The sequence below is a fragment of the Zerene cesonia genome, chromosome 28 (assembly GCF_012273895.1).
Source record: "Zerene cesonia ecotype Mississippi chromosome 28, Zerene_cesonia_1.1, whole genome shotgun sequence".
Lineage (NCBI taxonomy): Eukaryota > Metazoa > Arthropoda > Insecta > Lepidoptera > Pieridae > Zerene > Zerene cesonia.
The window spans coordinates 4,694,500-4,719,159 of record NC_052129.1 but is presented as its reverse complement, the minus strand read 5'-3'; the positions used below and the strand labels follow the sequence as shown (position 1 = coordinate 4,719,159).

Below are 24,660 nucleotides of genomic sequence, written 5' to 3'. Positions count from 1 at the left end.
GATGGATGGATGTTTGTAACTCTTCCACATAAAAGCTAGTGAATGGATATTAATGAAACTTTACTATAATATAGCTTATACATCAGAATGACACATAGGCTGTATAAATATATATTATTGCTATTGCCCGTGGCTTCACCCGCGGGAGAAATCGCGCGACGCAGCTAGTATAGTTCTGCATCTGATTGCAGTGAAGACATTATTAATAAATATTAAACAGCATATCGAAAAAACTTATACAATTAGAAATTACTCTATAAAAATCACAGTTTATACAATGTCTTCATTTTCAGCTTAAATATGATGGAAATTGTCCTACTAATATTATAAATGCGAAAGTTTGTAAGGTTGTGTGTGTTTGTTGCTCTTCAAAAAACTACTGAACCGATTGCAATGAAATTTGGTAGATAGCTGGACAATTAGAATAACACTAAGGCAACTTTTTATCGCGATAATGCTACGGGATACAGACTTACGCGAGTGAAACCGCGGGGCGCAGCTAGTAGTTTAATAAACTGTACGTACTTGGGTATAATTAGGGAAACGGTGCTGAAACAGGTTTATCGGAAGTTTAAATATATTTCTTTATGTCAGTATTAAAATTTCATATAATTTATTTCATACCAAGTACTTACTCATATTTTCATTTAAACATAATATTTGTTGTTAAAATTCTGACTCTGCTTGTCCGTGAGTGTATTAAATTCTAGACTGTTTTAAGACCTATTTTCATTTATATTTCAACTCACCAAAGTACTCAAGTAATTATGGCCAATCTCTTCTTCGGAAGTATCCCCTGACACAAGTGACTGCTGCTTCCTCCATTTCACCATAATTAAAACACTTTTATCGCACTGTTTTTATGGAATTTCTATTTTAGCCTAGTTATTTGATAAATTGAAATTATTAATTCGTCTAAAAATAGATATCATTGATGAATTTGGGAATTTATGTTACATAGTGAATGTTGTGACTAAATAACAATCGAAAAAACAATACGATAGCAGTGCTTCCGGCTTCTATCAAACGTAGGAAATTTGTTTTTTTAAGAAACTACCTATTGTATTAGGTCTGTGCATTGTATTTTGTATTTATTAACTAATACATAATAGGTATGAACAGTAGTAAATAATAAATAATTTAAAGAGTGCTTAAGATAAAATTTAATTATTTCCAAATTTTCATAGGAACCCTATTCAAATTCTAAATACGAACGATTCAAAATTGCCGCCTTTTATTTAACTCGAAAAAAAAATTCACAAATTCGAAATTCGAAACACAATCACGCCACTAACACTTCGCTTTCGTTTTTTTTTTTAAGGCAATAGTTTTTTTCCTTTCGGCCAGCGCCGTGCGTTCAGGTGGACTGATATTAGTCCTACTTTACTCCCGCGCACTGAAATTCTGAAACTTAAGATGCGGACACACGAGAGGATATGCCTCGTTTACCTCGTACAAGTAAAACAGATCTAATAACCACTTAGTACGTAATTATGACGCGTTATGTTCGTGTAACCTAAGTATTATCTGTGTACCTACTTCATAAACGCAATAATAGCTTTATTTGATTTAGAAAACAGTGCAAATATTTTATTGTGACGAATATGTTGGATCGTTTATTACAAAATAAACGAGTGCTGGCTGGAGAAAATTATGTCAACTGTAGGGCATTCATTGAATTAATTTAATCAACAATTGAACGTGTTTTATCACTCTATCACTTTTAACATGATGAAAAATGATGCATTATATTTTATTCTTTATATATAATTAGATTAACATTATAAATAAAACGTACAGCATAATTAATAAAGAATAAAACACATATATATCTACATAACTTGTCTTTTGGAGACATTTCTCAAAGAAAAACATAAAATAAAAAATCATCGACTAGTCTGTGTGTACTAGGCTTACATCCTCGTTACTTACCATCATTGCCACATTATATTAGTTTACGTTACAGTTTAGAACGTCCTCGAGTGTCGATAATAAACATTTATCGATAATTCACATCACTAACCATATTACGATTCGTTTGGGTGATTTTTTTCACGTGACTACATTTTTTACATTTTCGCTTAATCGATCTACTGCATTCAAACTTGTGTTATTAGATAGTCTGAAAATTCAGTGCATTGAATTTTTAGTTTTATAGCATTGAAATCCTATACTATTAATCCTACTATATTACTATCCTACTAATATTATAAATGCGAAAGTTTGTAAGGATGTGTGTGTGTTTGTTGCTCTTCCACAAAAGCTTGCTCTTTCAGCTGCGCCCCGCGGTTTCACCCGCGTAAGTCCGTATCCCGTAGCAACATCGGGATAAAAAGTTGCCTATATGTTATTCCAGTTGTCCAGCTGTCTACGTACCAAATTTAATTGCAATCGGTTCAGTAGTTTTTGCGTGAAAGAGCAACAAACACACACACATTTTTTTTACAAATTTTCGCATTTATAATATAAGTAGTAAGTAGAAAGGATAGGATTAACTTGCATTCAAATAATACCTTTAAAAATTAAAAACATTTGAATAGCGACATAATGCTATCAAAATAAAAAGCTGGTATCTTTTTGGTCTCCTTTGCCCTACTTAGAAGAAAGTGAAGATGAGAAATTTTGAAAGAATAGAAAAAATTTGATCACGAGGCAGGATTCGAACCTGCGTATCTTGCCTAACCGTAGCAATCCTGCCTCGTGATCAAATTTTTTCTATTCTTTCAAAATTTCTCATTTATAAAGCATTTCAATGCTATAAAACTAAAAATTAGAAAGTGAAGATGTTATAAATAAAGTCAAGAAGATGCAAGTAGTTTTCACGATTTTATATGTACATCAGCAACTTATAAATAACTAGCTGTTCGCTCCGACTTCGCCCGTGGTACATATATATCCTAAATCACTCTAGTTGCAGCTTTCGAATGGTGAAATAATTTTTCTAACTGGTCCAGTGGTTTCGCATGAAAACGTTACAAACATACAAAAATACAAAAGATTCCTCTTTTTAATATAAGTGTAGATTAGATACAAAGCCGATGTAAACGCTGCATACAATAACATTCCTACAAATATTTTAAATGCGAAATTAACTCTGTCAGTCTGTCTGTCTCTTCTACACGTCTAACTATTTGGATTAAAATTTTGTATAAAGATAGCTTGTAACCCGAGAAAGGACTTTAGGTTGTTCTTATCTTGAAAATCCCAGGGGAAAGCCAACTAGTGGGAAAAACTCTTTGAACTGTCTATCTCTTTGACTGCGCAGACGAAGCCGTGGGCGGAGGGCTAGTTTACTATAAACTTAGACAAACATTGCCCTAATGACGCAGTAAGTAAAACCATCAAGCCACCTCAACACCGAGAATCATCATCAGCTCAGCAGTTTCGAACTGCTAGAAGGCAAACTTACATCCCTAATCACACAAACCCTCAAACACGCGTTATAAATATAACAATTATCTATTATTTGCTTGAAATAACCGTCTCGTAATATATATCGAAGATTCCAAGTCGTGCGGAAGTCGTGTGGCCGTGAGCGAGGGCATGTTTCCATTGTTCGCGCGGCACGATTGTAAATATTGTCTTAATGTTATTGCTGCTATAAATATATTATGAAGTGATTTATATTAAGAGTGATGTGTAGAACGTATGAAGAATTAGAAAAACCACTTTTTTTTCGGGAAGTCTGTCAGAGTCTAGTCGGATTCATGCCGACTAAAACCCCACTGAGTTCCGTGTATCCGCTTTAGTGAAGGGGCCACGGGTAAATGTGTCCACGTTAAATGTAATAAAAAAACCTACAAGTATAATGACAAACCTGTTTCACTATTACGTCGTAGTTTTAGAAGTATTCCCATAAAGAGTACAGACGTAATGAAGATTAAAAAGCCAGATATCAACAGAACAATAAGTCTACAGACAGACCGAAGATCAGAAAAGCGTCAAAGGAATGAAGAATATTAGCAACCTAGTATACACGCCGCTAGGTACTTTTAATGGCGGACTTAGTTACGTGTCTTTAATATCTTTAAATGTGTAATAATATTTCATTGACGTGACAATTACTGCTGCCTGTAAACTTATGATATAGAAATATTTCATACCAGCTGTGTCCCGCGGTTTTACCCACGCTCTACTCGATTATATATAGCCTAAAGTTTTCCTCAATACATGGACTATCTAACATTAAACGATTTTTTCAACAAAACTCTCTGCAGCTTTATATTATTCTAGTATAGATGATACTAGCTGTGCCTCGCGGTTTCACCCGCGTTATTCAGATCCCGTAGGAATATCGGGATAAAAAGTTGCCTATATGTTATTCCAGTTGTCCAACTGTCTACGTACCAAATTTCATTGCAATATTAGAATGATTAAACAAAGAATTTATTAATGCCTCATTCTACTTAAAATAAGAAATACAAAAAATATAAATAACAAAATCGTGTCGTCAAACAATGTATAACGTTTCGATCTCCCCCATAGCGTTGAGACAACAGACCATTATATTCGCGTCTTCGTCTACGAGCTGCGCTTGCGCATCACTGCATTGCATTGCTATGATTTATATAGCTCGAATTATGAATTACTAGCTGCGCCTCGCGGTTTCAACCGCGTAAGTCCGTATCCCGTAGCAATATTGAGATAAAAAGTTGCCTATATGTTATTCCAATTGTCCAGCTGTCTACGTACCAAATTTCATTGCAATCGGTTCTGTAGTTTTTGCGTGAAAGAACAACAAACACACACACAGCCTTACAAACTTTCGCATTTATAATTTTCCTGTGCTTACCAGAAGCAACATAAAAACCTGAGTTACACAAGGTGTTAACATGATAAACAAATATCGATGCGATTGCATGATATTGACACAAAGCACGTGCTTTTCAATCCTTGAGTCGATGATAATTTGTCATGTCCAATTACATATTGTTTTTGACAAATCTTGTCAAAATTCTCTAAACAAGGAAAGCTAGAATTTAATAAGGCAATAGTTCCCGAATTATCATATTTATAAGTACTAATTTATGAGCAAACTGCCTCACCCGGCAAAAGCTGTTATTTCTTTTTTTCATTTATTTTTTTTTTATGTTACAGTCGGCAATGGAGCTGGTGGGTCGCCTGATGGTAAGCGCTACCACCGCCCTTGAACATTTGGAGAGGCATAAGGTCCATTTCAGACCTTACGCCTCTACAAATGGATTGCCGACTTTTTGGGAAGGGATTAAGAAAGATTGGCGATAGGAATAAAGGACTGGGAAGGGTAAGGAAAAGGATATGGGCCTCCGGCCTCCTATTAAAATCACATTCTCCCTTACTCTTATAATTTAAGTAGCAAAACAGTATTTCTGCACTATTTAATGGATGTTATCTATACTATTATCATAATATATAAAAATCCAGTGTCATGATGTAACTACGTTCCCAATGAACTCTTTACCAACTCAACTGATTTTGATGAAATTTGGTATTATATGTGTAATTTGGTCCAACTTAAGATATAGGATAGTTTTTGTTTCGATTAATTATCCCAATAAGTTATAATTAACAATAAAATAAATTTAGCCATAGTCACAGCAACGCGTGGCCGGGTATGCTAGAAATATTATAAAGCTGAAGAGTTTGTTTGAACGCACTAATCTGTGGAACTACTGTTCCTATTTGAAAAATTATTTCTATGTTAGATAGCCCATTTATTAAGGAAGGCTATAGGCTATATAATATGTACCACGGGCGAAGCCGAGGCAGACCACTCGTTATAAATATAAACCTAAACCCCATCAACTTAACAAATATAATTGCGTTATTTTAAAAATTGGATGGATGGATGGATGTTTGTTACCCTTTAACGCGAAAGCAATAATATCTGTATGAAAGTCAGTACAGAGATAGATAAGTCTGGATTAGTACATAGGCGACTTTTAAGTCGGGTACCACGCGAGTGACGCCGCAGGTTACAGCTAGTGTACCTACAATAATGTGAATTTCTCAATACAAGCTCCCCACAAGCAAATAATCTAAGGAAGACTGTAATATATATCATAAACGGCTATTTCCTTTAATATATCGGTGGGGGTACTTAAATATCTTATGCTCTTATATAAAAACTTAAAGAACAACAAGATAGCACTAGTTTTAACCTAGATTTCTGGTATTCAAGACTTACCTAATTATAAATACTAGTTAACTGAAGTCCCGTGTCCCCTACTGGGGTATGGGGCAGATGATATACGTCTGTTACACTGATCGATTTTTTTATGGACAAGTAGGTGATCAGCCTTCTGTGTCCTGCCAGACCGAAACGTTATTTTTTTGTGCGTCCCCACCGGGATACGAACCCAGGACCCTTCGGTTCTACGCTCACGCGTTAACCACTGTACCAAGGAGGCGGATAAATACTAGTAGTAGAAAGAAAATCAGCGAAAACCAGTAGGACAGAAACTTTCTCTGTAACTTATGTGGGGTCCATTTTGGTGTCATCTGCACTATCACTAAAAAGATGAATTTTCTGTGTTTCTTTGTACAAACAAAGAAACGCAAAATTTCGCAAAAACAAATACACAAACTTTCGCATTTATAATATTAGTGTGAAATGTGATTATATAAATAACTATAGATATATGGGCAAGTCAAAATACTCAACTGATAAATTAGCTCAGATTTTTCTTAATCTTAGGTAATATATGCTTAACTAATTTATATTGTATATACTTTAAAGTATATGGTAAGGTATAACTTAAATAGCCTAGGACAACATTGAGGCTACTTTCTTTCCGGAAATCAAGTTACGTTTAAGACGTAGCGAAGCGAGTAGTCAAGTATTTGTATTTTTATGGTAGTTGCGCCCCGCGGTTTCACCCGCGTAAGTCCGTATCCCGCTGGAATATCGGGATAAAAAGTTGCCTATGTGTTATTCCAGTTGTTCAACTATCTACCTACTAAATTTCATTGCAATCGGTACAATAGTTTTTGCGTGAAAGAGCAACAAACGCACACACATCCTAACAAACTTTCGCATTTATAATATTAGTATGATAGGATAGGATGGGATAATTAAATGTAATTTGTAAGTACCTGTATAAATAATTAGCCCGACTTCGCCCGAGGTACATATATAGCCTATGTCGCTCAGTGAAGTTGCAGCTTTCTAATGGTTAAAGAATTTTTGAAATCGGTCCAGTGGTTTTTGCATAAAAACGTTACAAACATACAAAATTACAAAAGTTTCCTCTAGACTATTAAATAGTGCAGATATAGAGATAAGAAAAAATCGACAGTGAGTGCGAGATTCGTACTCGCATCTTTAGACCTCTAGCCATCAAAAGACACAGGTTCGAATCCCGTGGCACCTTAAATTTTTTAAAATTATTCCAGTTCGGTACAATTAATCTAAACAAAAACACTTCGCGAACATTTTCAAATGCTTCACTATTCGGGATGGGAATCGAACGTTGTCCCATGTTTGCAATTTTAGGATAAGTAGCTCGAAATTAATATTTATAAAAAAGCATAAATTATCCTCAAATTTCATAGTACAAACCGGCACGAATTCATACAGATACAAAAATTACTTTATATTGCTATTATCCTATCCTACTAATCCTACTTCCCACTAATATTATAAATGCGAAAGTTTTTAAGAATGTGTGTATCTTTGTTACTCTTACACGCAAAAACTACTGAACCGATTACAAAAACATAGAAAACAGACTTTAAAATTATTGAGTAAAAAAGAAAAAAAAAATCTTTCAAAAACATTTATTAAGCAAATAAACTTATATAACGAGTATTAAACAAATACATCCATACATAAATACCTAAATATAAATAAATTAGATCTAATTGAAACACTCCATACAACAGTCTTGGCATATGTTTAACTTATGCAGATTATATACATAGTGCTAATTATATCACCTAGGTTGTAGCTAGTCAATAAAAATGGCTATTTTAAAAATTACATTAAATGTTTTTTTTTATGTATAACAACCAGGTTTTTTGTAGAATATTCTATTTTGCATAGCAGTAAATAGGTAATATAGATATTTCGATTGAAAAAATAGTGATATTTGTATTGCAGCTGGCCTCAAAAACAAAAATGACGAAGCTCGCGGCTTCAAGCATCCCATCTGATCCTAGCGTCCTACTTCTTATATTATAGCCCACTTTGACCCGTATGTGATGCCCGCATGCCTTTCTTATTAAATAAAGTATTCGACACAAATTTAATTTTTAGTTTTATAGCATTGAAATGCTTTATAAAAGAGAAATTTTGAAAGAATAGAAAAAATTTGATCACGAGGCAGGATTCGAACCTGCGTTTCTTGCCTAACCGTAGCAACGCCTAGCCTCTGGGCCACCCGTGATCCTGCCACAGTAATCGAATTTCTTCTATTCTTTCGGTTTCATGTGCCTAAGGGGCACCCCTCGCCATCTATTGAGATGATTAAGAACTATCACAACCAATACGAAACATTATTTCAATGATTACAATATTGTATCGATGGAACGCGGCCTTTGTTAAATTTAATTTTTAGTTTTATAGCATTGAAATGCTTTATAAATGAGAAATTATGAAAGAATAGAAAAAATTTGATCACGAGGCAGGATTCGAACCTGCGTTTCTTGCCTAACCGTAGCAACGCCTAGCCTCTCGGCCACCCGTGTCCACACGAATCCTGCCTCGTGATCAATTTTTTTCTATTCTTTCAAAATTTCTTATTCGACACAAGTTCTTTTTACACAATATTTCAAAAATTTGAATCAAGAGTTCCTGAGATTATCGTTTTCATACAAACTCTTCATCTTAATTTTATAATAATATAAATATTAATATAGAAGAGGAAAGCTTTGATTTTTTTATCGTTTGTGATTGGTTCATTTTGAATTTGGATCTGAATTTTAAAACAAAATAGTAATCAGCGCATTCTCTGAGGTCTGAACCTCTGCGAATGTTCATGGGCGGTGGTGATCGTTTACCATCAGGGCGAACACCAGCTCAGTTTCCTGCTGTGACATAAGAAAGAAAAAGTTATTAATAGAATTTACCACAGCGTTACGTACGTTTTTAATTTAAAATTAAAATAACCCGTCAAAATCAATTAACGAGATTTTTTCAGTGTATATTATTTCACTATCTTACATTATTGCTTTACCATCTTACTCCTATAAGTAACACGAATATTAATTTATGTATGTTTTTCATCCATTTGACATAATTTATTGGTAATCAGACCATTTTTAAATAGTCACATATAAACACTTTACCTACAACACAACTGATAAATATCTCGCTGATAAAATCTCAAAACTTTGCTGTTGGTAACGCGCGGGCGACGCACGCGCTGTGACGTCATAGCTTTCAATGTGTGCGTATACACGCATACTACTATACTATCATGCAATACATACGTAAAATACAGTTAAAAATATATTTCGCAATAAATCAAGCAGAATTGTAATTATTTTATTCGATAGATGTATCTACCTGTTTACGAAGCAATAATTCACATAATGTTTATTTATCTTACATAATATTCTATTATTCATTTATTTTAATTTCAAAGGTACATATTAAATGACTTTATAAACTAAAACATACAATGTATCTTTAAACAAATATTATAAAGAGAAATGTTGCATATTTATATGTTTATTTGTAATGTTTTCGCACAAAAACTGCTGGACCGATTTTAAAAATTCTAGCGCTTTTACAATGCTCATTACATAAAATTTCTTATATATAAGAAGACCATAATAATCAAGAACGATCTAGAATTAATCACGGTATACTTAGCCTTTATTTACAAGAAATAAGAAAGAGAGAAAATACATAAATATTATTTATATTATTACTTTTGCGATCAGCATTAGCATATCACCTACTTACTATAAAAATAAATGACATAAGTTAAGTAGTTAATTATGTCATTTCATCATCATCATCAGCCCATATATATTCCCACTGCTGGGGCGTCCTATGAGTGTTCAGGCCATAATCCACCACGCTGGCCAACTGCGGTTAACAGATGTCACATGCCGTCGAACTTTTGATTCTTGGGCAATTCCTCACGATGTTTTTCTTAATTATGTCCTTATATTTTTTTATTTATTTAAATTAAAATTAAAATTTGTAGCACGTATTGTTATAAAAAAACAGTATTAAGATAAACGCGATAGCTACCAAATACTAGAGATAGCGGACGATTAATCAATTTTATAGTGTTTACATTGTGATTAATTTGACATTTTATTTAAATAATAATAATAAATTCAACTTATCTTAATCCCTACTAATATTATAAATGCGAAAGTAGCTCTGTCTGTCTGTCTGTTACGCTTTCACGCCTAAACCACTGAACCCTTTTTTTTAATTTGGTATGAAGGTAGAACTGAACTTGGGAAAGGACATAGGATAATTCATGTATTTATCGCGAAAAAAATGGTAAAAGGAGTTGAAATAGAGAGATGAAAGCAATATAACCGAATTCCACGCGGGCGAAGCCGCGGGCGGAAAGCTAGTAATATATATAAATTACGTGTGATATTGTTTGTCCGCGATGGACTCCTAAACTACTCAATCGATTTTAATCAAATTTGCACACCATGTGCAGTTGATCCACCTCCAAAAGATAGGACAGTTTATATCATTTCAATTACGAACGACTACCTGCGCGGACTCGGGGCGTGCAGCTAGTATACTATATAATTTAGAAGTAGCTCCGTAATATCTAGGCTTTTGAGTAAAGTAGTACATATCACATTGCAATAATTAGTTCAGTTTATTAGCTTTTATTATTATAGTTGTATTATTAATATTGTGATACTGATAAACTGTATTTACTGGATATTTCCATAAACACTACTCGTCGCTACTCTGTGCATTTATAATTCTGTGTTGTCCTTACTCTGTGCAAGTGTGTTTATATATTAATTTATTTAAAAGTTACCAGTTATTGTTACACAGATAAACAAATACCCATCACATCTATCTTACTGCTAAGTGTACAATTCAGTGTAAGAACACTTAGTACGGGAAAAATTTATTTAATTACTTAAAATCATTACATATAAAAACTTTTTTAACATCGCACATAGCATGTAGTTTAATATTTGTAAAAATGCAATAATTCCTTATAGGTAACATATTAAAGTATTTTGTATTTGCCCGATCTCTGGTTGCAGCTAACATAGTATTTTATTAAAAATAACAAATAAACATATATTTACATACATATTAACAATTCCTAACTTTTTAGTTTTAACATTATATTTTGGCTGTTGGATTTAATATAAAATCATTTCATTTCTATACAGAGAAACGTTTCAAAAACGCAACCCACAATAGCACCTATTTAATTATTTTTTTTTAACACGAACCCAACAAAATCAAAACTTGGAGACGTTTACGCTACACCAGTAAACATCACGTTCAAAACTCACCCCTCGGTTACTCAAACCCCCTACTAATTTCAACCAAAATGCTGTGACGTAATTAAAGAAACGACACGCACACCTTATCAGTGATACCATTAAACACATGACTCGTTATCACGGTACATTATACGATAGCGAAACGGATTAGATACGATCTAGGTGTAAACGCTATCGAAAGTCAATGTCAATTCCTACTCAGATTATACGTGGATCAAACATTTGTATTGCATCATATTGTTTTCCTATTATATTATCAGACGCTCATCCCGGCTCTGCCCGGATATTAAGATCCCTGTTTTATCCCAAGGGAGAATTAAATCGGTATAAAAGTATCCTATCACCTAATTCAGATCATACACTGTCTGTATACCAAATTTCATCAAAATCCATTAAGTAGTTTCAGCGTGATTGACGAATCTAAACAATGAAACTTTCACGTTTATAATATTAGTGTATAGTGTGATTATACGTCTTATAATGGCTTGTTTTATCAGCATAAAACATATTTGAACTAGAGAACCTTACGAGAGGCTAGGCGTTGCTACGGTTAGGCAAGAAACGCAGGTTCGAATCCTGCCTCGTGATCAATTTTTTTCTATTCTTTCAAAATTTCTCATTTATAAAGCATTTCAATGCTATAAAACTAAAAATTAAATATTTGAACTATTTTGAAAATTATTACATGAGTAGGAAGTTAATTTATAAATTATTGGTGCCAAAATTAATCTCTTGGGTCAACAGTAGCCATGTGCTTAATTGTGAGGGCAAGTAAATTATTATTATAAATATCGCCTCTTTGGCCCAGTGGTGACGCGTGTGCGTAGACGCCAGCAGACGTCACGTCTTGAGTTCGTATCCGGTGGCGATTCAATAAGCTGTGTGGTCTGTTTAAACCTAGGTTGATCAGTGTACCTATCACATATCATAATAAATATCGATTACTAGACATGCTCTTCTAAGAGGACACACGTTAATTTTCCATATAGGCATTAAACTTTTTTCTGCTACATCTCACTCTATATATAAATATATATATACAATTCTCTTGTCTTTCCATGCCTCATCACATCATACCTTCGAATCACATCATCACATCATACTTTCGAAAGGCGTATCGGATATGTCTGAGAATCGGCCAACGTCTATTTTTCATACCCCTAAATGATAAACCTAGCTACGGCAGGCGTTTGCCGGTTCAGCTAGTAAATAAAAAAATTTTGTGTGTCTGCATTAAGTGACCTCAATGATACATCGACCCAGCACGTAAGGTTTTTACAACTAGTGCGATTTCAGTAATGAAGTTACCAATTAAGCCAATTCGCAGCACATTCATGCATTTAAATATAACAATCTATTTTTAGAACTTTATTAATAGTGATCATGATCTAAAAATACATGGCATCTTTAATAACAGTAGCATATACAGTATATTAGTAGAATATCCATATATCCAGTCTGTAAATTACTTCTCAATGCGTTCTTTGAATTCAGAACATTTCTATAACGTCACAGAGGTATGTTTGTATGTTACTGACTCCTTTAGACCCGATTTTGACCCACTTTATATGGATAGATTTAATTCAAACTTTGTCTACATCTAAATTTAATTTTTAGTTTGCTACGGTTAGGCAAGAAACGTGGGTTCGAATCCCGCCCCGTGATCGAATTTTTTCTATTCTTTTAAAAAATTTCTCATTTATAAAAGCATTTCAATGCTATAAAAACTAAAAATTAAATTTAACAAAGGCCGCGTTCCATCGATACAATATTGTAATCATTGAAATAATGTTTCGTATTGGTTGTGATGGTTCTTAATCATCTCAATAGATGGCGTGAGGTGGTTTCTAGTTTTTTTTTTAACAATTTTTTTTTCGCGTCCCAAGTCTAGCCAGCCGGTAAAACATTGCTACGACCTCCTTTGTCATGGATCACTTAGCAATCGAGTCTGCTTTCGCCAAATTTGTCATACCTTACTGAACGATTGCTAATATCGAATGAATTTTGTAAGGCAGATCGATCATATTTCAGATCGAATCTCGCTCAGTTCCCAAATTCAAAGATTACATTATTATTAACAATTAGCGAAATGTAGAAATTACTTTTTTTTTAATGATAAATTGTCAATATACGTATCACTGCATAGTATAAAGCAAAGGCGCTTTCTCTGTCCCTATGTCCCTATGTATACTTAAATTTTTAAAAGTACGCAACGGATTTTGATAAAGTTTTTTTTTAAAGATAAAGTGATTCAAAAAACTACTCCGAATTAAACGCTTACACTGGCAAAAGCTAGTAATAAATGAGTTGTATTTGATATTTTCTTGTGTTTGATTTTAGGCGAGTATTATACATTTAGAAATACACAAAATAATAATACATTTAGAAAAACTTTAGAAATTAAAGACTTTTTAACGGATTTTTACGTGGTCACGTAAACACGCTCGCTGTAAAATATGCGAAACGTCGGGTTAAAAATATATTGAATAAATCGCGTTTAAAATCCGTTAAAAAGTCTTTAATGTGTGATTAGTGATTTTATAATTTGTTTCCTTTTTTCGCCTTATTTTATAACAATTTATTTCATTTATTATATTTTATAATTATTTCCTATTTTATATATATGTAATATATGTATAATATTTAGTTTAAATACCAATTTGCTTTTAAAATATCTATAAGTATGTTTGTATTGTTTATATAATGTATGCATGTATGTTTATTTCTTCTGACTGGCACTCCAACAAGGGGCTACTGAAAATCAGCGCTGCGCATAACGCGTAGCACACGCTGAGTAGTTACCCTTTTTAGCACCACACCGTTTAGTCATAAGTACACTTTTTAATTTTAATTTTAATTTAACTGTAAATGTGTGGTGATAAATAAACATTTCTTTCTTTCTTTCTTTCTTTCTTTAATTTCTAAAGTTTTATTTGGATGCTGTAATATAGGTGGTATAAGACTTATTACCTTTTACCGTGGTTGCCTGGAAGAGATCACTTCTAAGTGATAAGGCCGCCAAACAAATTGTACGCTTTATTTTATTCATTATTATTATTATCTCTAAGTTTCCTTCTATGTACAATCTTGTTGAAGAGTTAAATAAATAAATAAGAGGAATTTCAAACTGCCAACGTCACGAAGCTTTATAACCGCGATAAATTACTGTTGGGTAAACCATAAACTGCGCAGATTAAAAACTTATCTCTAGCGAGATTATAACTGGCTTATGATTAGTGTTATAAAATAACCATTCGCAAATATTGCGGTAAATAGCTTGTCTGGTTAATGATGTGCTCGCTTTAATTGAAGTCAATATATTTATTAACTAAGGTTGATCATTCATTATAATATACTAGCGTCCGCCCCGGCTTCGCCCGTGGTACTTATATAGCCTATAGCCTTACTCAATAAATGGGCTATCTAATACTGAAATAATTTTTCAAATCGTACCAGTAGTTCCTGAGATTAGTGCGTTCAAACAAACTCTTCAGCTTTATAGTATTAGTGTAGATAGTCTGCCAGAATATCCTACCAAAATTATATACACAAAAGTTTGTATGCATGTATGTATGTTCTTTACCCTTTCACGCAGCTCATCAGTTCTGAATGAAATTTGGTACAGAGATAGATTAGTACACAGAGCACTTTGTATTGAATATTATATTACACAGTATTTTTTTCTAATCAATTGTTATTAGAAATAAAAACTACTGATTTTCTGCTCTACTTAGAAGTATGTTGCATTCAATTACAACGTAGATAATAAATATGTAAATAAATAAATAAAAATATCTAAGTGCCTACTTTATATTGTCTTAATATTTAAATCATCCACATACAAAAGCCATTAAAATAATACTATTGTTTTTAAAATATAATTATTTTCAAGTTTGTTTGACTCCCATAACAAAGTCACCATATAAGATAAGAAATTTCATCAGCGTAAGAAAAAATAAATTAAATCTATCGACATACGATATTTGTGATTAAGTATAGGGTTTAGTAACATTTACATCGAACCTTATTAACTTAACACACTAAGGGTATAAGGCAATATTGAAAGCAGATCCTACTAATATTATAAATACGAAAGTTTGTAAGCATGAGTGTGTGTATGTGAATGTTCGTTACTCTTTCACGCAAAAACTACTGAACCGATTGCAATGAAATTTGCTACGTAGATAGCTGGACAACTGGAATAACATATAGGCAACTTTATATCCCGATATTCCTACGGGATACGGACTCACGTGGGTTTTTTTTTTATGTCATAGCGGGCAACTGAGCTGGCGGTTCGCCTGATGGTAAGCGATCACCACCGCCCATGAACATTCGCAAAGGTAGTGCCTCTGCGAATGCGCTGTCCGCTTTTATAGGGTAAGGGAAAAGGAAAGGATTGTCGACTGGAAAGAAGGAATGGACTGGGACGGGTGAGGAAAAGGAAACGGGCCTCCGGTGAAATCGCGCGGCGCAGCTGGTAACTTATAATTTAAGTACAAAATTTTCCTCGTGGACTTTATACTTGGACAGTACCTAAGTAATGCGATTCTAATCACCGATTTTTAACACGCATAACTTTTCCTGTTCTTATAAAAACGCTGATCATCAATTAATCTGAGTAGATTCGTATAAAACATTACCATGACTCATTATACAAGAACACGAATAGTATATATTTTAGTTTACGCTACGTTAGGCCGTTTATTTTAAAGAAACTATGTTTTTGCGAATCTAAAGTGCTTCTATAAGCATGATTGAAAAAGGTAAAAGACGAGGTTCTATGTTCTGTATGGTTTTTATTATTCTTTTTTGTGTATGTTACTGAGATTGAGTTTGAGTTTGAAACGATGGAGCCATGAGTTATTGGTTCGATTACTTGGTAAGAGTTTTATAATTGAATCTGAAGCATAGGTACTCTTTAATATAAATACGCAAACGCAAACGTGGCCGTCCTAAACAGACCTGGCGGCAGACAATCATAGCAGAGGTAGGGAATCGGGAAAACATGGAGCAAAATAAAAAGCGAAGCTCACGATAGGAGTAGCTGGTGGAGCACTGTGGGTGCCCTCTGCCCCAGCTAGGGGACATAGGAATCTAAGTGAGTAGTAATTACTATAAATATATAGCAAATTGAAAAAAAAAACAGATCATTTACATGTAATTTGCAGACAATTAATTATTAGGTACGACTGATATTTATTAACATACCCACATTACTTTTCTGATTGATTTAACTTTTGACTGTTACCAAATAACGCCAATTTTGGTTTTCAAAGTTGGCAGAAAACCCACTGAGTTATCGAGTAAAATAGCTTAAAAAATATAGTCGAATGGAGAACCTTCATTTTGAGACGTCGGTTAAAAATAGACATACGCGTCGTAATAATATAACAGACTTACAGTCATTAAAACTTATCCAAACAACTAGCTGCGCCCCGCGGTTTCACCTGCATAAGTCCGTATCCCGTACGAACATCGAGATAAAAGTTGCCTATATGTTATTCCAGTTGTCCAGCTGTCTACGTACCATATTTCAGTGCAATCGGTTCACCAGTTTTTGCGTGAATGAGTAACAAACGCACACACATCCTTACAAACTTTCACATTTACAATATTAGTAGGATAGGATAATACTTGCGGTAATATGAAACAGCATAATTGAAAGAATGACGTAAATTTTGTTATTAAATAATATTTACTTGGATTTCAATCTCAATTACGAGCACTAAATTGAGGATATCAATAAGAAATCCTTAGTTCTTTATAACTGGGCCTTCCCAGGCCCTTATCCTTTTCCTTACCCGTCCTAGTCCATTCCTTTAATCCTCTCGTCAATCCTGTCTTCATCCCACCCCAATTTAAAGTCGGCATTTGCAGATGCGTAAGGTCTGCAATCGATCTTACGTCTCTCCAAATGTTCATGGGCGGTGGTAGCGCTTACCATCAGGCGACCCACCAGCTCCATTGCCGACGATGGTAAAAAAAGAGCTCATAACACATCATTTATCCCTTATGTCACCAATGTGTGAACGACCTTGCATATATGTCGGTTTAATTATGAATTCAAGTAGAAACAATAATAGAAACTAAGTAGAAACAATGAAATTACCTCGAGGAAAAGGATTTAATCGTGCTAGGTCATGTCTTAGTGAATGCTTTATAATGCCTTTTTCTATTTTTAATCGAACGGTTATATTTGACTTCTGCGTTGATCGTTTTTTATTCGTGTAATTGTGTTCAGTGGAGGATTAAATTATACTTTTAAATGTATTTTTAGTATTTTGACAATTTCAATTGTGGACGTATATATTTTTAACCGACATCAAAAGAAGGAAAGAGGTTATCAATTTGATTGTGTCTTTTGTGTTTATTCTATCTCATTACTTTTTACTGGGTGGACTGATTTTTAAAATTTTTATCTATTTACAAGCTGGTGCCTACCTTTTGCATTTAAATTTAGTCTAGTTTTGATAAAATGAAAGCGGTATTTATTTTTGCCTATTGATTAAAAATTATGACTTACTAGCTGCGGTTTCGCCCGCGTAAGTCCGTATCCCGTAGGAATATGAGTATAAAAAGTTGCCTGTATGTTATTTCAGTTGTCAAGCAATCCACTTTTCATATTTCATTGCTATCAGTTCAGTAGTTTTTGCGCGAAAGAGCAACAAACACACACACATCCTTACAAACTTTCGCATTTATAATATTAGTAGGGATGAAGGTATCCTGAACGTATTCTATAGAATAAACCAAGCAAAGAAAGGCTAAATTTATTGTACTACAAGTGATAGTGTGTTGTTAATGATTCATATTCTTTTTTTTTATTCGTAAATGATAAAAGATATTATAGATTAGGGAAATCTTGATTATTTTTGAAACTTATATTATAAACTAAATATATATAAAACTATACTATTCTTATATATAAGCAAATTTATTTACAGAAATTATAGACTTTTTAACGGATTTAATACGCGATTTATTCATTATATTATTCAACTCGACGTTTTGAACACTTTACAGCGAGCTTATCGCGAGCGTGGTCACGGGGAGTACCTACCCGTGACCGTGACCACGCTCGTAATAAATTGAATAAATCGCGTTTAAAATCCGTTAAAAAGTCTTAATTATAAAATGTATAACACACGCTTAAAATCAAACACAAGAAAATACTAATTATATATTTACAACTGCACATATGTTTTCATACATAATTTTAAATTGGATGTTATGTACAATACAAGGCATCCAATTTAAAATGCAATCCAATTACGCTTGTCACTGTTGAGTTTAAACAGTCGTTTCAAATTACAAATTCCGTTTTAATCTCAATGAAGAACGTATATTGTGTCAGTTTTAGTAATCACTCTACTTTTAGATGGAGGAATTTATAGATATAAGTGTTTTTTTATATCATAGCCGGCAACTGAGCTAAGAGATCACCACCGCCCATGAACATTCGCAGGTAGTGCCATTGCGAATGCGCTACCCGCTTTTAAGGGATAAGGGATAAGGAAAGGATTGATGACTGGAAAGAAGGAATGAACTGGGAAGGTTCAGGAAAGAGAAACGGGCCTCCGACTCCCCCACTCACCGTGCGAAACACAATAGCATGCTATTATTTCTCGCCGATTTTCTGTGGGGGTGTGGTACTTCCCCGGTGCGAGCTGGCCCAATTCGTGCCCAAGCATGCTCGACTCCCACAATAAAAGTCTGTCTGTATTTATAATAATAATATAATGAGGAAATATTTGCATGTAAGCTTTACGTATTTATACTAATACTAGATCCGCCCCGCGGTTTTATCCGCGTAAGTACGTATTCCGTAGGAATATCGGGATAAAAAGTTGCCTATTCTCGAAGCCTTACTCTTTCGAAGTCGCTTAAAAATAAAAATAAAAAGTTATTGTTCGTTTAATAACCAAATACACAACAGCAGTAGCAGATTAATTAAAATCGATGTTACCTTAATCCCTTGATAAGCTGAAAATAAAACAAACACCCAATATTCATGTAGCTAATCGCTATTAAACATACCTACGACCCCGTTTATTTCCGTTTTAAATGTAGATTATCTTATTGTTACTATAATCGCTGAAAAAATAAATGTAATTATAAAAATATATATTATAGGAGACTACCACCTCTCTAATTGAAATTGCATAACAAAAACTCTAAATCGAGAGATACAGGGGGTATATACTATATACTCAATCAATCAACCAATCAAAAACTCTTTATTGTGCACCTTTACAAGAAGAGTACAAACAGGAAAGAAATAAAATCAGCAGTATGAAGAGCCCAACAGGCGGTCTTATCGCTTAAGCAGCGATCTCTTCCAGACAACCTGGAAAAATATACTCTTTTGATTTGGTTTAAATTTATTTTGTGTATGGTTGTTATACTGGTAAAAATGGTGCATGTGTGCACGTTTTTGTAAAATGTATGTCTTTTCTGTATTTGTGTGCAAAATTCGTTTTAATTCATCCATATACTCACATATATTATATATTTTAATTATCATCCATAAGTATACTCGAAATATAAGTCTAATCACTATAACATCGTGATTTTATTTTATTTTATTTGATATAATATAATGATACATATAATGCAGTAATGACTTTTTGATGACAACAAAAAATTTTATTAATATATTATTAGAAATAAAAGGCTTTTTAACAGATTTTATACGAGATTTATTCATTAAATGATTAACCCGACGTTTCGAACACTTTACAGCGATCGTGGTCACGGGGACTGTCTGTTGGGAAGTCTAAGATCCGTTAAAAAGACTTTAATTTCTAAATGAAACACATAAACACAAATATAAACACAAGAAAATACTAATATATTATTATTGAACGAAACGGTGCATTTACAGAATTGCGCGACGGGCGAAGCGATTAGCGAAACGAATAAGACGAACACGAATAATCCATTATACAATGCAGATTTATTGTAAACACTTACATATTTCATCGTACGTGTAATGGAACGCAACTTAATCTCTAGTAGGAGAAGGACGAATTTCAGAGCTATCCTTGTATCCTACTAATATTATAAATGCGAATTTTTATAGGGATGTGTGTGTATGTTACTCTTTCACGCAAAAACTACTGAACCGATTGCCATGAAATTTGCTACGTAGACAGCTGGACAACTGGAATAACATAAAGCCAATTTTTTATCCCGATACTCCTACGGGATACGGGCTTACGCCGGTGAAACCACGGGGCGCAGTAAGTACATAAATAAGTAAAATTTCACACAAGTCAAGTCTGAAGTTACTAGTTACCTAATAATATAATAACGTACTTGACCAGAGACCTTTGTATTGTTTTAGATTCGCGTTATAACACAAAGATCACGTTTTTCAAATAAATGATAATTTTTTCTAAAAACATATGATAGATACGAAGTACGTCGTTATTTAAAACATGATGTTTGAACAAAATCCTACTAACACTATAAACGCAAAAGTTTTTAAGTATGGATGTATGGATGTTTGTTACTCTTACACGCGAAAACAGCTTATCGTATCGTCACGAAATTTGGTACAGGGATAGATTATAGTCTGGTATAGCATATAGGCAACTTTTTACTCGGGTACCACGTACGTGACGTCACGGGTTACAGCTAGTGTAAAACAATGTTTGAATGAAAATAACATTTGATTAAGTACTTTTCACTAAGGAGAGGTTTTTAATCGATTAATGTTATCAATACTAAATCAAGATTAGACTTACGATGACAATGCTACTTTAGTAATCCTTCCTACTAATATTATAAATGCGAAAGTTTGTAAGGATGTGTGTGTGTGTTTGTTGCTCTTTCACGCAAAGACTATTGAACCGATTGCAATGAAATTTGGTACGTAGACAGCTGGACAACTGGAATAACATATTGGCAACTTTCTATCCCGATATTCCTACGGGATACGGACTTACGCGGGTGAAATCGCGGGGCGCAGCTAGTATAGTGTATATACGTCTTAGAGAAGTAAATTCGATATGCTCGTTCGCAGTCATCCCAACATACATGTAATAATATATCTCATTACTTGATATTATCAAGGATTTGCTAAGGAAGTGACGACTTAGGCGTAATGACCGGATTTTTATTTCAATGTATAGAGAGATGCTATTAACGAGAATTGTAATAAAATAATATTTAAGATAATCTATTTACAAATGTCGTCCTACACTCGTGGCTTTAAATAACCCTGATCAACATGATTTTGTAACAAGAAAAGTAAGCAGTAATTTCGAATTATCTACCTAACCTCTCCACAAAATCATATGTATATAAATTTGATTCGGACTAGTTTCTGTGTTCCGGCACTTATCAATAATAATCAAACGAAATTCTACGTATATCATAACGCATGTTCTGAAGTATACAGTGTGTCATATACATTCACATTGTATTTGACAATAAAATAATTGCCAGACGCGTCAATTTTCCTCCCTAAATATGGGGAAGTGGCGCTTAATTTTTTCCAATTTCTGGGAATACACGACACTGCTTACTGTGACTTTTGACTTCAAGATATTTAAAATATTTAATTTAACATCGTTTTTTTCAACTTTGCAACATTACATGTAGATGCCTTACTCCTATATGTGGGTATTACAGTAACCTATAATAATTGGAAATATATTTTATTTCAAAAAAAATATGGCAAGTATGCTCTTCTATAAAAACATATTGATTAAGTATTTTTATAAACTGGTAACATTGCTTGTTATAGGAAATTCTACTAATGAGTATAAACATTATTTAATATAACATAGACAAGTACTGACAAAAACAATTAAGTAATACATATCAAAGTACAAAGAAACATAGAATATGTTATATGACTGGCACAAATAAATATTATCATAATTCATACAATGATTGTTTAAGCAATGATAGTAATAATTTAGGTGTTATGTGTACATCTTACTTGTATACCAGTTCTTCAAAACATTTTCAAATGTATTTAAATAATAATTAATTAACCATCATAATTGCTTTAGCCTTATCAGTTCAAAGGTAAATTGATAAGAGATTAGTGTCTACACTCTACAGATGATAATGGATACAGATGCAGAATATTATTTTCTGAAATTCTATTGACATATTCATCAATTAAGTTAAGAATTACTGACTTTTATATATTTATCAATATAATATCAAAAACTTTCAAATAAATATACACAATAATTGTTGTACATTTTGCAATTTATAAAAAATCTCATGTTTTTGATTTAGTAAAGGTATAAGTATACATTGTATAACATTAATATTCAGAAGCGAATTATCTGGAAATATTGCCGTATAAAACGACACTGCATAATTAGTAACTTTATAGTTTCTTAACTAGCCGAATAAATAATTTTATTACCTCACACATATATGACTAATTCATTAAATTATTTGATAATTGTACACAATTCTAAATTAGTGTAAACGATCAATTCCGGTAAAATGAAACCCGACCGCACATCGCACGATGTTAACAATTTTCTAGAAAATAGAAAGTATTATACAGTGCTTACCAATGTATTCTGATAGCCCAACCCAGACTCATCGTCGGAGGTTTCTTCCCTTCCACTTGGCTCCTTCATTGTCACAGAAACACTTTTTCGAGACACAATAAACTAAAACAAAACTTTAAAAACAATATTGCACACCCGTCTGCAAGTTTCCACCGTTTTTTTTTTAACTTAACCGGCTTTGACCCACTCGCAGTGTGTCCGTCCACTTACGTACATCTCCCTATTCACAATACACTGTGTTTAAATTATATTGTAATTGAATAAATGCGATTTCATGCAAATTGGCCGAGCGGTAACAGGAAACTCAAACACGTTCAAGTAACGAGCCGTGTACTGACCGACTGACACTTGACAAACAAAATCAGTGACAGCTCGAGACTCGAGTCCCGAGGCGTTTCAAATAAAGTTCATATGCTCGTATTGCGTTTGTGTTCGCGACCGTGAACTCGAACTCGAAACGTTTTACGATTAAATCTTTGATAATGTTATTCTTGTGTATGTAAAGATATTGCTATCTTTTGTGAATAAATAGAGAATTACAAGTAAGTTTCTTTTTTTATCTGCATCAGGAAGACATCGCTTCTAGAGGTAAAATGCGATTGACCAATTGCCTTATCAGTACGTTGTTTCGTTCCGTGTTCAATTCATTTTTATTAAACCTGTATTGATAAGGTATTATCGCAATATTGGGTAATCGCAAAAAATCATGTGACAATAATAATCCGGCGTATTTGTTTTCTTCCATTATGTCATAAATACACGATTCTTAGTCATTGTGTGCTTCGAGATAAATAAAAACTTTTACCTTCTTGATAGTCTGAACTAATATTTTTATAAAAAATAACAATTATTTTATGTCAACCTATTTTATTGCATATAGGTACGTAGACTGCAAAGTCATTAATCATTTTTGTTATACTAGAGTAGCAGTAGAACTACAAGTTGTCCATTATTTCCTGAGATTAGAGCGTTCAAACAACCAACTCTTCAGCTTTTTATTATTACTATATTTTACTTCAGATCACTAATAATATTATAATCACTCACAAAGTAGTGTATACTGCAAGGAGTAAAAATTATTCTTACTCCGTTAGAATGAGTTTATGATACGCCTCTGTTACGTTTCATTATATGTGGTAGTCGAGCACGCTTCGGCACGAATTGGGCCAGCTCGCACCGGGGAAGTACCACACCCCCACAGAAGATCGGTGTGAAATAGCATTCTGCTGTGTTTCGTTCGATGAGTGGGGGAGCCGGAGGCCCATATCCTTTTCCTACCCCTTCCCAGTCCTTTCCTTTATTCCTATATCCTCATCATCATCAGCCCATATATGTTCCCACTGCTGGGACACAGGCCTCCTCCTCCTATTCCTATATCCTAATCCTTTCTTAATCCCTTCCCAATTTAAAGTCGGCAATCCATTTGTAGAGCCGTAAGGTCTGCAATCGACCTTACGCCTCTACAAATGTCCATGGGCAATGGTAGCGTTTATCATCAAGCGTCCCACCAGCTCCATTGCCGACTGTGACATAAAAAAAAAATTGTTTCAAAACTTTAATATGCTTAAAGTAATGAACGGCATGAACTATAATACTAAAAAAACTGTCTTTTACTGTATTATTTAATTTAATATTCTTTGTTTTTTCAACAATGTATGATATTTATTTTTATTATTTA

General features: G+C 33.5%; 1 protein-coding gene across 1 annotated transcript in view; it reads right to left on the bottom strand.

Annotated features, from left to right (window-relative positions):
• The window catches only part of LOC119837702 (chloride channel protein 2), a 59,993-nt gene extending 36,678 nt beyond the window's left edge, over window positions 1-23,315 (bottom strand). Inside the window, exon 1 of the mRNA XM_038363432.1 lies at window positions 22,983-23,315. Within this exon, the coding sequence (XP_038219360.1) occupies window positions 22,983-23,051 (69 nt within the window). The 5' untranslated portion in view covers window positions 23,052-23,315. The remainder of the gene's footprint in view (window positions 1-22,982) is intronic.
• Between the last annotated feature and the right edge of the window lie 1,345 nt (window positions 23,316-24,660).